The sequence below is a fragment of the Octopus sinensis genome, linkage group LG18 (assembly GCF_006345805.1).
Source record: "Octopus sinensis linkage group LG18, ASM634580v1, whole genome shotgun sequence".
In the NCBI taxonomy this organism is placed as follows: domain Eukaryota; kingdom Metazoa; phylum Mollusca; class Cephalopoda; order Octopoda; family Octopodidae; genus Octopus; species Octopus sinensis.
Genome location: NC_043014.1, coordinates 12,378,441 through 12,393,274, shown reverse-complemented (window position 1 = coordinate 12,393,274; position 14,834 = coordinate 12,378,441). Strand labels below are relative to the sequence as shown.

The 14,834-nt window shown below is 39.9% G+C and overlaps 1 protein-coding gene across 1 annotated transcript in view; it reads left to right on the top strand.

Annotated features, from left to right (window-relative positions):
- Positions 1–14,834, top strand: part of LOC115221616 (kinesin-like protein KIN-7I) — an 87,893-nt gene that overhangs the window by 6,101 nt on the left and 66,958 nt on the right. Inside the window, 7 exon segments of the mRNA XM_036510717.1 lie at positions 926–1,015; positions 3,053–3,171; positions 6,249–6,359; positions 7,794–7,878; positions 9,284–9,351; positions 10,586–10,660; positions 14,479–14,609. Of these exon segments, the coding sequence (XP_036366610.1) occupies positions 926–1,015; positions 3,053–3,171; positions 6,249–6,359; positions 7,794–7,878; positions 9,284–9,351; positions 10,586–10,660; positions 14,479–14,609 (679 nt within the window).

Sequence of the window (14,834 nt, the reverse complement as noted above, 5' to 3'; positions counted from 1 at the left end):
GGATATGCGTCAATTTAATCGAGGGATCAGAGTTCTCCTTCAAACAGGCACAACGTTTCACAGTGAAAAGCAGCTTCACATGTGCTTTGGAAAACCTGATATATGCACTAACCTGCTCTGGGTGTCAAGAGCAATACATAGGCCAAACAAAAAACAGTCTACATCAAAGGATGGCTCAGCACAGATCCCAGATCAAAATTCCCAAAAACAGAAAAATAGCATTCAGCCAATACATCAACATTTGCGCCAATAACAAAATTCCAAGCTTCAGAATTTTTCCCCTTTACCAATTAATGACCCCAAAAAGACGAAAGGCAAAGTTGACCATGGTGGAATTTGAACTCAGAACATTAAGATAGATCTGTAGCATACCTGCCATGACTGCTTGGATTATCTCAGGGCTAAACGTAAAAGGCCCAGAAGGGACAAAGCAGACAGCCATAATGCATGTGCAAAACACAACAGCCCTTAACAGAAGTTATGAAAGGCATATAAGGAGCCCAACTAAAAGGACACTTCCTCTTTCCCTTTTGGGCAGTCAGCTTGCCAACTGCCCACAGCTAGGACTGCCAGCTCTCTTTCTTTGCTTCAGTGCCCTACACGTGGTGTTGTGATACCTCTCTCTCACTAGGTACTTCCTGATGATATATTTGCTTGCTCTGTTTATATTTAAATGGTGCATGCAAGAATGCCACAACATCCTGCAATGCATCTCCAAAAGGATAAAAATTGTTATATTTAGTAAGTGTTTATTTTTCATTTACACGCAGTCCACACCTAATCAGCACTTCACCGACCTAACAATGGTAACACACATATACCCACTATAGATCAAATGTCTCTAGCTATTTCTATCCAGCATACTAACAATTCTGCCAGCTGATTACAGAAATACTAATGGTGAAACATTGTTTTGTTTTTGTAGATCGTGTTTATGATTGTAATGACATCACTGCAGACATTTATCATGAAACTGTGGAACCAATTATTTGTGCCACTATGGAGGGTTTCAATGGTAGGCAATTTTCTCATTTAAGATTTTTTTGTTTTCTTTCACTCCTCTCTTTTACTCTCTTTCAGTCATTTGAATGCTGTCGTGCTGGAGCACCGCCTTTAGTCAAGCAAATCGACCCCAGGACTTTTTCTTTGTAAACCTAGTACTTATATCGGTCTCTTTTGCCAAACCGCTAAGTTACGGGGGTGTAAACACACCAGCATCGGTTGTCAAGCGATGTTGAGGGGACAAGCACAGACATACAAACATATACACACACATACATATATATATATATATATATATATATATATATTATATATATATACACACACATATATATATGTGTGTGTATATGTATGTATGTATATATATATATATATATGTATGTATATATACACACACACATATATATACAACAGGCTTCTTTCACTTTCTGTCTACCAAATCCACTCACAAAGCTTTGGTCAGCCTGAGGCTATAGTAGAAGACACTTACCCAAGGTGCCCCACAGTAGGAATGAACCCGGAACCATGTGGTTGAGAGGGTGCCACATCTTCAGTCTTGGTCTTGCAGTATGGGAATAGCTGTGGTTGTGCACTTAAGAAGTTTGCTTTGTAATCATATGTGAAGGTATGGCTCAGTGGTTAGAGCATCGGGCTCACAATCATGAGGTAGCGATTTCAATTCCCAGACCAGGCTGTGTGTTGTGTTATTGATTAAGACACTTTATCTCATGTTGCTCCAGTTCAGCTGTAGAAATGAACTGCACCGGCACTAGTGCCAAGCTGTATCGGACTTTGCCTTTCCCTTGGATAACATCTGTGGCATGGAGAGGGCAGGCTGATCTCTAAACAACCTTCATCATCATCATCGTTTAACGTCCGTTTTCCGCGCTAGCATGAGTTGGACGGTTCGACCGGGGTCTGAGAAGCCAGGGGCTGCTCCAGGCTCCAGTCTGATCTGGCAGAGTTTCTACGGCTGGATGCCCTTCCTAACGCCAACCACTCCACGAGTGTAGTGGGTGCTTTTTGAGGGTAACCTTCTAGGTGCAATCTGATGGTCATTCATGACTGAAGGAAGGGGGTGTGCTCTTCCATCACTTCCTCACCTTTGCAATCACGATTTTCTCTTTGGTCTCTCAGTTGCATAGCAACTGGGTGAGTGCCTTCTACTCTAGCCATAGGTTTTGACTCAAACCCTGTGTATGAAACTATATAAAGCATAAGTCTGTACATTTTTATGAGAATTCATTCTCTGCAATGTAGGAAATAGTGAACGTAACATTCTATTTTACTCTGTTACTTGTTTTAGTCATTTGACTGTAGCCATGCTGGAGCACCGCCTTTAGTCAAGCAAATCGACCCCAGGACTTATTCTTTGTAAGCCTAGTACTTCTTATTCTATCGGTCTCTTTTGCCGAACCGCCAAGTTACGGGGATGTAAACAGCAGCATCGGTTGTCAAGCGATGGTAGGGGGACAAACACAGAAACATATACATATATATATACATATAAACGATGGGCTTCTTTCAGTTTCCGTCTACCAAATCCACTCACAAGGCTTTGGTCGGCCCAGGGCTATAGTAGAAGACATTAGCCCAGGGTGCCACGCAGTGGGACTGAACCCTGGACCATGTGGTTGGTAAGCAAGCTACTTACAACACAGCCACTCCTATGCCATTCATTAATGTTGCAAATAGCCACCTGTCTGAATAAAGACCTGGTATGTGGTTTGTTGTATTGCATTATAATCAACCCTTCAGCATTTAAACTGGCCCAAATTTTATACCTATTCTATGTTCAAGCTGGCCAGATTCAGCCTCTCATACCTACCTTTCATGTCATTGGAATCTTTGAAGCTACAAGATAATGTAGATTACAGTGTGAATAAATAAGCATTACATTTGAGAGAGTAATTTGAATGTTAAAGGGTTAAACTATAGAGCCATTGTTTAAATCAATTCAATGTAAACATCTCTCTTCCTCTCATCGTAGCTATCCTCTTCCCTCTCTCTGCCCATACACAAATAATGTTTACTTTTTAATCATTTTTAGGAACCATTTTTGCTTATGGCCAGACTTCTTCAGGGAAAACCTACACAATGTCTGGGTCAAAAGAAGAGAAAGGAATAATTCCAATGGCAATGCAGTCCATGTTTGATGCCATCGATAATGTAAGTAAACTTGAGACATTTCTTTGGTAAGAAAAAAAACAGCAATGAAGAAATGATATTGTTAGCCATATCATTTTATTCCTTTTATTATGTTTATATTATAGTTTTATATAGGCGCAGGAGTGGCTGTGTGGTAAGTAGCTTGCTTACCAACCACATGGTTCCGGGTTCAGTCCCTCTGCGTGGCATCTTGAACAAGTGTCTTCTACTATAGCCCCGGGCCGACCAATGCCTTGTGAGTGGATTTGGTAGACGGAAACTGAAAGAAGCCTGTCGTATATATATATATATATATATATATATATATATATATATATATATATGTGTGTGTGTGTGCGTGTTTGTGTGTCTGTGTTTGTCCCCCTAGCATTGCTTGACAACCGATGCTGGTGTGTTTACGTCCCTGTCACTTAGCGGTTCGGCAAAAAAGACCGATAGAATAAGTACTGGGCTTACAAAGAATAAGTCTCAGGGTCAATTTGCTTGACTAAAGGTGGTGCTCCAGCATGGCCGCAGTCAAATGACTGAAACAAGTAAAAGAGTAAAAAGAGAGTATGCATTAAATATTACAATTATTAGCAGTATCGCCCGGCATTGCTTGGGTTTGTTTCGACCCTTAGAATTGGAATTTTTGAGAAGTAAAAATGTTGCATTATGTAGCTTGTTATTCTCTTTAAGTGAACATTTTTTTGGTTGAAATACACCGAAAAATGGCGACACAATTGTCAAAAATCGTAAAAAATAGGGATTTTCATAGAAAAAGAGCAGCTTTTTGATGTAAATAATTTTTGGTGTTAACATGGTCCGATTTGAATTTTATTTCATACGGAATGAAGAGCAAACCTTCTTCTATCATACTCTCAATTTTGGTCATCTTGCACCGTGGGGTCTCGGAGGAGATAGTGTTAGTTGAAGGCTACCAAACCTGCCACACACAGACAACTTCAGCTTTATATATATAGATTAACTATTAAAAGATAACTAGTTTTGCTACAAAGAACAAAAATCAACTATCTCTTCAAAAGTACACATAATTCCTTTGCCTTTTTGAGATTCAGTTATATTTTGTAGCTGAACATTAAATAACTTCTGCATTTTTGTCTCCTGTGAAAATGGCTGTGTCTTAAGTATAAAGTCATTAGTAGGCTTTGTCTCCAAAGGTTATAGAAATTTTTCTCAACAAGTTAACAGAAGTAGGAAAACTCTCAAACAGTTTGAATGTTATCATAATGTGCACTTAAACAGAGAGACACGATGAGAGTGTTAATATTCTCCAGTTGCTAGCGAAAGCCTTTTTTTCCTCTTTACATTTCTATTTTTAACTATATTTCCCTTAAATACTGCAAAAGAGGCTCAGGAAGGTGGTTACTAATTGGCTAGTTATAGAACTAATCAAGATAGCCTAATTGGCTTCTGCTCAGCCAATTTACAGTTTGGCTGAAAGATAGTTTGATTATGTCATTTGATAGTGTCCTAAAGGATGTCACAATTACAAAGCTTTCTCTGCTACATTCTTACTGATAAATTTTATATGGAGTGAAGACCTATCTAAATCTGGAAATAGCTTCGTCACGTGATAGGGGACACATGGTTGCAGTGAATGTCATGGGGTAATTGCAGTGGTTTGTAATATCTGCATTATTCCTTAGTTGCTAACTTACCTGAGATGTTTGATGATGAGAAATTTCTGATTTCATAAGTTTATTTAAGACCCTTTAACCCTTTTGATACCAACCCAGCCAAAACTGGCTCTGGCTTTGTCGTAGAAATGTCTTGTTTTCCTAAGTATCGAATTAAAATCTTCCACCAAACCTTAGTCACAATTTATGATCGTGACACTAGCTGAATTATGACTAAGTTATTTTATTAAATTCTTTGTTACATTTAAAGTAATTTTAAGAAACACAGAGCATCTCAAAATAAATACAGTAATGAAAGGGTTAAGTCATATTCCAAACACCAGCATAACAAAGAAATAGTTGGTTATTTTAATATAAACACCTCCAAATTGATGATTGTCATCGTCTCTTGCATTATGTTAGGTGTGGTGCCTTTGGGGGAAAGCAGTTTCACATTACAGAACTTCAGATTATTGCAAAATTCTTTAAGAATGGACCTCTTCCAAAAGTGGGAGATGCCTGTATTTCACAAACAATTGGTAGTGTATTTCATTAGCAATATGATCTGGAAAGGGTTAATTATGTAAGGCTAGTCATACATCTTGGTCACTTAATTAAATTGGACTTTTCCCTCTTAGAAATTTGTTATTTTGTATTAAAAACTGTTTTCCAGCATATTCAGTTCCATATAGTGGAAGCACTCTGTCGGTCACGACGACGAGGGGTTCCGGTTGATCCGAATCAACGGAACAGCCTGCTCGTGAAATTAACGTGTAAGTGGCTGAGCACTCCACAGACACGTGTACCCTTAATGTAGTTCTCGGGGATATTCAGCGTGATACAGAGAGTGACAAGGCCGGCCCTTTGAAATACAGGTACAACAGAAACAGGAAGTAAGAGTGAGAGAAAGTTGTGGTGAAAGAGTACAGCAGGGATCACCACCATCCCCTGCTGGAGCGTCGTGGAGCTTTAGGTGTTTTCGCTCAATAAACACTCACAACACCCGGTCTGGGAATCGAAACCGCGATCCTATGACCGCGAGTCCGCTGCCCTAACCACTGGGCCATTGCGCCTCCAGTTCCATATAGTATTTAGTACAGGAAACTATAAACTATATTGGTTTAACAGTGTTGGGACTGTGGACCATAAAGTGATCCTTTTCTTATCCTTAATGTTTATAGAGATAAATTTGTGGTTAAGGACTTTGCTTCTCAACAATATGATTTCAAGTTCAGTTCCGCTGTGTGGCATCTTGGGCACGTATATCCTACTATAATCTCAGGCTGATCAAAATCTTGTGACTGGATTTGGTAGCCGGAAACTGAAAGAAACTCATCATACATAAGTATGTGTGTGTTTACATGTATGTTTGTGTTCTCCTTGTCTTGACATTGTAAGGCAGTTGTAAGAGAATGGGAAAGACTTCTTTTTATCATTTCTTTTCTTTTTTATTTGAAGGCTCCAAATCGACAGTTTCTTCTGCGAGTTTCATACATGGAAATATATAATGAAAAAATCACTGATTTGCTTGATGTTGAAGAAAAGACACTGAAGCTATTGGAAGATGAGGTAAATAATATTGCAATAAGATTTCTTTTTATCTCTGTTCTGTCATTGTGATATGCTGATGGTAACTGGAGTGGTAATTTTTTTTTCAAAATTCCATCTAACCCTGCTACAGGCTTTTAGAAGCTGGTCTTAGCTTTGGTTTTATGGTTTGTTTGTTTGTTCCTTCTGGAGCAATCCCTGGCTCATAAGGGCCAGTTTCCCAGTTTCCTTGATGTATAGGTTCCTCACCTGGACGGGATGCTGGTCCGTTGCAGGTGAGCTGCAAGATGCAGGAGGAAAGAGTGAGAGAAAGTTGTGGTGAAAGAGTCAGCAGAAGTTTGCCATTACCTTCTACCTGAGCCACGTGGAGCTTAGGTGTTTCTCTCATAAACACACACATCACCCGGTCTGAGATTCGAACTCGCGATCCTTCGACCACAAGTCCGCTGCTCTAACCACTAGGCCATGTGCCTCTACTAGTTTTATGGTAGTGGATAAAAAAAAAAAATTTCTTCTAGATCGGACAGTAATCTGTTGGGGTCAATGTATCCTAATGATTTTTAAAATATATTTTTTAACAGTTTGGTCTTGGAGATGATGCTGTAATCTATGTCCTTTGTAGGTCCTCTGATTCTGGTAGGATTAATATGGAAGTTAAGAGTACTTCTCTGGCAGGAGCCACACACACACAAACACAAAATGGGCTGCAGTATGCTAGGCCAAAATGCTTTTAGGCTGTGCAGCATGTGATTCATTCAAAGGATCTTGAGGTTAGGGGCACTGATTGTGTGTGAGACATGGAGGGTCATGCCTGTAACAATTTTTGTTGGGGAAAATGTGCTGGTGCCGTATAAAAAGCCCTCAATCCACTCTGTAAGGTGGTTGGTGTAAGGAAGGGCATCCAGTTGTAAAACCCCTACCAAAACAGACAGTGAAGCCTGGTGCAGTTTTCTGCCTAACCAGCTCCTGTCAAACCATCTAACCCATGCCAGCAAAGAAAACAGACATTAAATGATGGTGGTGGTGGCACTGGCTGCTGCTTCTTCTTCCTCCTCCTCCACTTCTTCATCTTCTCCTTCCTCTTCTTCTTCTTTTTCTTCTTCTTCTTCCTCTTCTTCTTCTTCTTCCTCTTCTTCTTCCTCTTCTTTTTCTTCTTCTTCCTCCTCTTTTTCTTCTTCCTCTTCTTTTTCTTCTTCTTCCTCTCCTTTTTCTTCTTCCTCTTCTTTTTCTTCTTCTTCCTCTTCTTTTTCTTCTTCTTCCTCTTCTTTTTCTTCCACTTTTTCTTCTTCCTCTTCTTCCTCCTCCCCCGCCTCCCCCGCCTCTTTGCTTTCTTCTTCTTTGCCTTCCTTTTCTTCTTCCCCTCCTCCTCCCTTCATCTATGCTGTCAAATATGATATTTCCATGAAGAAAAGTTTCTTGGAGCAAGCTAATTTGTTCTTTCTCCATTGTTCCCAGAATCGAGTGGTTCATGTGAGTGGGCTGAAGGAAATGGTCTTTCAAAACATAGATGATATGTTAGCCATTAAGAAGAAAGGAGATTGTAAGTATATTTCTATTCCTAGTGCTGGTTTTGAACCAGTAAAGGAACCTCTGTCTTGTCTAACCTTCTAGAAATAGTAGTTAAATCTCTCTTAACCCTTTAGCATTTAAACCGGCCATATCCGCCCAAAAGTATTCTGCTTGTTTTATGTTCAAACTGGCCAGATCTGGTCTCTCACACCAACCCTACAATATCATCTTAAAAATTAACAGCTACCTCATCAAAATCTCATAGCTACAAGATAATGCATGATTAGTTCAAAACATTGTGGATAAAAAAGCATTAGTTTTGGCAGAATAATGTGAAAACTAAAGGGTTAAAACATGGTTCAGGGTTAAGGTTTACTCCTAGAAAATTTATACCTGATAAAGGAAAAGATGGGAAGATCAGGGTTGGCATTATTTTTTATCAGAATTCTGCTCTGGCAAGACAGGCTTGTAGTCTTAGAGCAACACCAGCAAGAATTGGCTGGTTTTGATCTGTTTCAATCTTTATTCTATAGCAGTTGTGGCAGTGGTCAAAAATTTGTTTCCATACACATGGTTTCTGGTTCAGTTCCAACTACTATAGCACTGGGCCAATGAAAGCCTTCCGAGCGGATTTGGTTGATAGAAACTGTAAAAAGCCTGTTGTATATATGTATGTTTTTATGTATGCATGTGCTACTGTCTCTTTGCTTCAAAATGTTGTGCATGTGGTATCCTTTGTTCCCAATCTTCTCTGAAAACATGTCTGGTCAAAGGGAAATATTGCTTGGAAACAGATGAGGGTTAGCAACACGAAGGGTGTCTGGCCATAGAATATCCACCTCGACAAATACTGTCTAACCCTTGCAGTTATGGAAAGGTGGGTTTTCAGTTTCCATCTACCAAATTCACTCACAAGGCTTTGGTTAGCCCAGGGTTACAGTAAAAGGCATTTGTCCAAGGTTTAGTCAGACAAATCAACTCCAGTACATATTTTCATGCCTGGTATTTATTCTATTGGATTATTTTGCCAAACTGCTAAATTAAGAGGATGTAAACAAATCAACGTTGGTTATCAAGCAGTAATAAGAACAAATACAAAAGTACACGCGCACAGACACACACATGTACATATGATGGGATTCCACACAGTTTCTGTCTACCTAGCTCACTGACAAAGCATTGGTCACCCAAGGTGCTATGGAATGGGACTGGATCTTAAACTAGCTGATTGTAGAGCAAAGTTTTTGACCTTACTGCCATTTCTGTGCCTAGTATTAATATTCTTAAAAGAAAAAGTCTAGAAGGATTAACTTTGTCTTTCATTGCTCTCAGCTGAATTTAAAAGTGTATCAGTGTAAGCATTCTGATCCGTATATTGCTGGGTTATAGGAACCCCACTAAAATCTCAAATCTTCTTGTTCTTTTCATTCTTCCAGCAAGAAGACGTGTGGCTGAAACAGCCAGAAATGAAGAGAGCTCTAGATCACATGCAATATTTTGTATGGTAAGTTAAATCAGCAGTTTTTTTTTTTAATTATTCATTCTGCATCATTTCCTTAGTGGCATTCACACTGTAATGAATTCACCTGACATCAACTTTATGCCATGGGTTAGAAGCACCAGCTCTTTCAATAACCTCTCTTGGGCTCTAGAGGTAATTTATATTGCTGTTTCAAACCACCAACTGCTTTATAAAATATAGTTTGTTTTCAAATTTTGGCATGAGACCAGCAACTCCAGGGATGGGAGCTAGTCGATTATATTAATCCAAATAATAAAGGCGGCGAGCTGGCAGAATCGTTAGCACGCCGGGCGAAATGCTTATCGGTATTTCGTCTGCCGCTACGTTCTGAGTTCAAATTCCGCCGAGGTCGACTTTGCCTTTCATCTTTTCGGGGTCGATTAAATAAGTACTAGTTACGTACTGGGGTCGATATAATCAACTTAATCTGTTTGTCTGTCATTGTTTGTCCTCTCTGCGTTTAGCCCCTTGTGGGTAGTAAAGAAAGAGATTATATTAATCCAAATGTTCAACTGGTACTTATTTTGTTGACCCACAAAAAAATGAAAAGCAAAACAGACCTTGGCAGAATTTGAACTAGAAACATAAGGACAAACGAAATGTCTGGTGTGCTAATGATTCTGCCAGCTCACTGCCTTACCTCTTTATAACATATATTGTGCTAAGAGCACCATCTGAGCGTGTTCGTTGCCAGAGCAGCTAACTGGCTTCCGTGCCAGTGGCATTTAAAAAAGCACCATTCGAGTGTGATTGTTACCAGTGTCACCTTACTGGCACTTGTGCTGGTCGCATGTGAAAAAAAACTTTCGAGCGAGGTTGTTGCCAGTGCCGCTGGACTGGCTCCTGTGCAGGTGGCACATAAAAAACACCATTTGAGCATGGCTGTTGCCGGTACCACCTGTCTGACACTTGTGCTGGTGGCACATAAAAGCACCCACTACACTCTCGGCGTGGTTGGCGTTAGGAAGGGCATCCAGCTGTAGAAACTCTGCCAGATCAGATTAGAGCCTGGTGCAGCCATCTGGTTCCCCAGTCCTCAGTCAAATCGTCCAACCCATGCCAGCATGGAAAGCGGACATTAAACGATGATGATGATGATGATGATGATTGTCACCAGTAATATACAGTAATTATTTACTTGACTATGAGTCAATTATACCATCTTCTACAGGAACTTGCTTTGTGCCTATACATGAAATCTGATTGATATTTGTAGATTATTGAGAGCCAAGAACGACAGGATAATGATGATGATGATTTAAGAGATGAATCTGTGCGACTTTCTTTATTGGTAAGTATATTTTAGTTTTACATCTAATAATTTTCTTCCCCTCATCCATAGGCAGTAAGAGATTTTGTCTAGTTACATAAAAGGAGGTTGTCCCAACTGTATCTCCCATATTTTCCAGCATGCAAGTCAACATATTACATAGCAGGATGTGAAAAGACAGTGACAGTATTTGAACGTGGCCGTTGCCAGCGCCGCCCCGACTGGCCTCGTGCCGGTGGCACGTAAAAAGCACCATCCGTTCATGGCCGTTGCCAGCCTCGCCTGGCCCCCGTGCCAGTAGCACGTAAAAAGCACCATCCGATAGTGGCCGTTTGCCAGACTCGTCTGGCACGTAAAAAGCACCCACTACACTCACGGAGTGGTTGGCGTTAGGAAGGGCATCCAGCTGTAGAAACATTGCCAGATCAGACTGGGCTTGGTGCAGCCTTCTGGCTTCCCAGACCCCAGTTGAACCGTCCAACACATGCTAGCATGGAAAGCGGACGCTAAATGATGATGATGATGATGATGTCACTGTCCTTCCAAATCTTGCTGCATTTCACATGGAATTTTTGGTCTTCCATAGTCTTGGTATATATAGTTAACCCACTTTGTATTTGACTGTAAATCTTGGTCTGATAATTCAATTTGTATGACCAGAAAATACAGTACTTGGGAAATAGAGGTTAGTGATGACATGAAAATATTAAGGAAAAGTAACCTAGAAGATATAGTTTTGAGAAAGAAAAGATTGAATAACCTAGCCATATCTAGGAGATGAACATAGCTAATCCTTCATGTTGAGCAGTTCATTTTATTATGGTTTGTGATCACGTATTTAAGTCATAAAAGAGTTGGATCCGATTATTACCAATATTTTCAACATCAAAAATAATCACCTCAGTGTTAAATATCATCACTACCATCATTATTTAACATCCACTTTTCCTTGCTGGCATGGATCAGTCAGAATTTGTTGAGGCAGATTTTTTTATGACTGGATGCTCTTGCTGTCACCAATGCTCATGTTTCCAAGCAAGAGAATTTTTTTTCCCCATGGCCAGACACAAGAAATGAAATGACATTGTTTGTATGATGGTGATTCTTATTTACAACCATCAGATGTTGTCATGACAAGTTTAGGCATACACACACACATACAGATGGCTTCTTTCAGTTTCCGTCTACCAAATCTTCTCAAGACTTTGTGCAGCCCAAGGCTATAACAATAAACTTCTGCCCAAGGTGCTAAACAGTGGGATTGAACCTAAGACCACATGGCTGGGAAGCAAGATTCTTAACCACACATCCACACCTGTGACTAATTATCAATGAGGATGAACAAAAATATTAAGGGATTAGCTAATAACTTTGGGTCAGTAAAGAGGGAGATAAAAGAATATAACTATGTAGCCTCCTGGTACAGTAAGAACATTTTATGATAGACTGTAGATTTTAATTCTGCTCTTTTACTAGTGGTTAGGATATAACACTCACGAATATAAAGATTGTGGTTTTGATTCCTTGACCAGGCGGAATTGTTGTGTTCTTGGGCAAAAACACTTCATTTCACCTTGCTCCAATCCACTCAGCTGTGAGTTCCAGGAAAAGCTGAGAAGTTAACCCTGTGATGGACTGGTTTCAATTTCAGGAGAGGTGAGGACTATTGTAAACTTACTCACTCTCATATACACACACGCATATGTATATGTTGTATATGTCTGTGTCATTGCGTGTCTATATCATCATCATCATCATAATCTTTTAACGTCTGTTTTCCGCGCTAGCACGAGTTGGACGGTTCGACTGGGGTCTGGGAAGCCAGGGGCTGCACCAGGCCATAGTCTGATCTGGCAGTGTTTCTACAGCTGGATGCCCTTCCTAACACCAACCACTCCGCGAGTGTAGTGGGTGCTTTTTACGTGCCACCTGCACGGAAGCCAGCCAAGGCGGAGCTGGCATCGGCCACGTTCAGATGGTGCTTTTTATGTGCCACCGGCACAGAAGCCAGTCGAGGCGGCGCTGGCATCGGCCACGTTTGGATGGTGCCATTTATGTGCCACCGGCACAGAAGCCAGCCGAGGCAGCGCTGGCATCGGCCACGTTTGGATGGTGCTTTTTTTATGTGCCACCGACACAGAAGCCAGTTGAGGCGGCGCTTGGCAACGGCCACGTAAGATATATAGAAAACATGACGAATTATTAGTGCATTTGGTTCGTTTTCAAAAGAATCCCTTAATTCTAGTCACGTTTATAGTTAAGGAATTTATAGTTATATAACATCCTGGGATTTGTGGAAGGCACATAACTTTCCAGTGAAATTTTGTATCTAATATCTTTTAAGTGTATGCAGATAGAATTGTAAATTACACTAAGACAATTTTTGTCCTTGGGTAACAACCCTGTTTAGTTACCCCTTGAGAGTATGAAAAATGGCTAATATTTCTTTGAAACTTTGCTTTTGTTACATTTATTCAAACCCCAAAGAATCCCTCTTAACACATGGCTGTGATGTTCCTCCACTACTTCTGCTCATAATCAGAGATGCGCATATCGTCAACTACTAAGGGTAGTTAAGGTCAAGTAAATCTGTGATATTGAGCAGAATATTTGCTATAATGATATTTCTTCGGATCTTTTCGCTTTGACCGGCAGTTTTTTAAAATAATTTCCATGTAACTAAACACTTTTAAACTTTGTATACTGGTAGAATGTGTTTTTAAAACATCTTTTTCTCTTGGCTTTCTTGAGAAAATTCTGTAGTTTGTAAGATATTTTCTGCAATTTCAACCAATCAATGACGTCTATTGAGGTGAAAATATTTTCTGCCATATGACAATGTCCCTCATTTAAGAAACAGATTGGGTTTATTTACATTTCTGAAGAAAAAGATACCCTTCCCCTCACCCCTAACCCTAACCCAGATTGAAATGCAATAGATCGATACTAGGGTCATAATTATGGGTGACAATTTCATATAACACCACTACAAATTATTTTTAAAAACTGCCAGTCAAGGCGAAAAGATCCACTTCTTCTTCAGCATCTCAGCACTGGCTCTGTCTGAGATGTAAAGGAAAATAGGTTAGTTTCAAAACATTGATGTCCAGATCACAAAAGCCAAAGTTTGAAGGGAATAGCAAGAATTTCCTTTGATTTCTAAATAGGAGCAAATAGGAAAAAACACTTACTTACCAAAGACAAAAAAAAAAAAAAAGACATTAAAATTTTGTTACACAGTGTAGCCAGTCCACTTATGCATACCTTTCCTTCTTGGGACACAATTTTACTTGTGAAGACCTGTTGAGGCAAGTGAAAATTGAAATTGATCAACATCAATAGAAATTGCAGCTGTGGTACGTAAGAGAACCATCCGAACGTGGCCGTTGCCAGCGCCGCCCCGACTGGCCTCGTGCCGGTGGCACTAAAAAGCACCATCCGATCGTGGCCGTTGCCAGCCTTGTCTGGCACGTAAAAAGCACCCACTACACTCACGGAATGGTTGGCGTTAGGAAGGGCATCCAGCCATAGAAACATTGCCAGATCAGACTGGGCCTGGTGCAGCCTTCTGGCTTCCCAGACCCCAGTTGAACCGTCCAACCCATGCTAGCATGGAAAGCGGATGCTAAACGAAGATGATGATGATGATGAAGTGTTAGATGTTTAGTTCTGCAGACTTGTACTGTAAAACATGTGCTCATTAGGGACCTCGTTTGATGTAGATTAACACTTGTCCGTTTCACTTGTAACGATAGATGATGAACATTTAAAATGCATTTTGTAACACAGGATAATATTGAGTTTTTTTTTCTTCCCTCCACTACTTTTCAATTTTGCAGTATTTCATAGATTTAGCTGGATCTGAAAAATGTTCTGAAAATACTGGTGACCGGTTCCGGGAAGGTTGTGCTATCAATAAAAGTCTCTCAGTTTTAGGACAAGTAATCAGCAAACTTAGTGATGGTATCAGGTTTGTACGAGAAATAGCTTTCTTTTTTTAACTACTGTTTTATTCTTTGTTCCTTTTACTAGTTGCAGTCATTGGATTGCAGCCATACTGAGCCACCACATTTTAGTCAATCATATTCATATAAGTGCTTTTTTAAGCTTGATATTTTAATAATATCTCTTTGTCAGACCATTTGGTTATGGCATATCTTTATATATAAAACTGAAGTTGTGTGAGAGTCTGTCT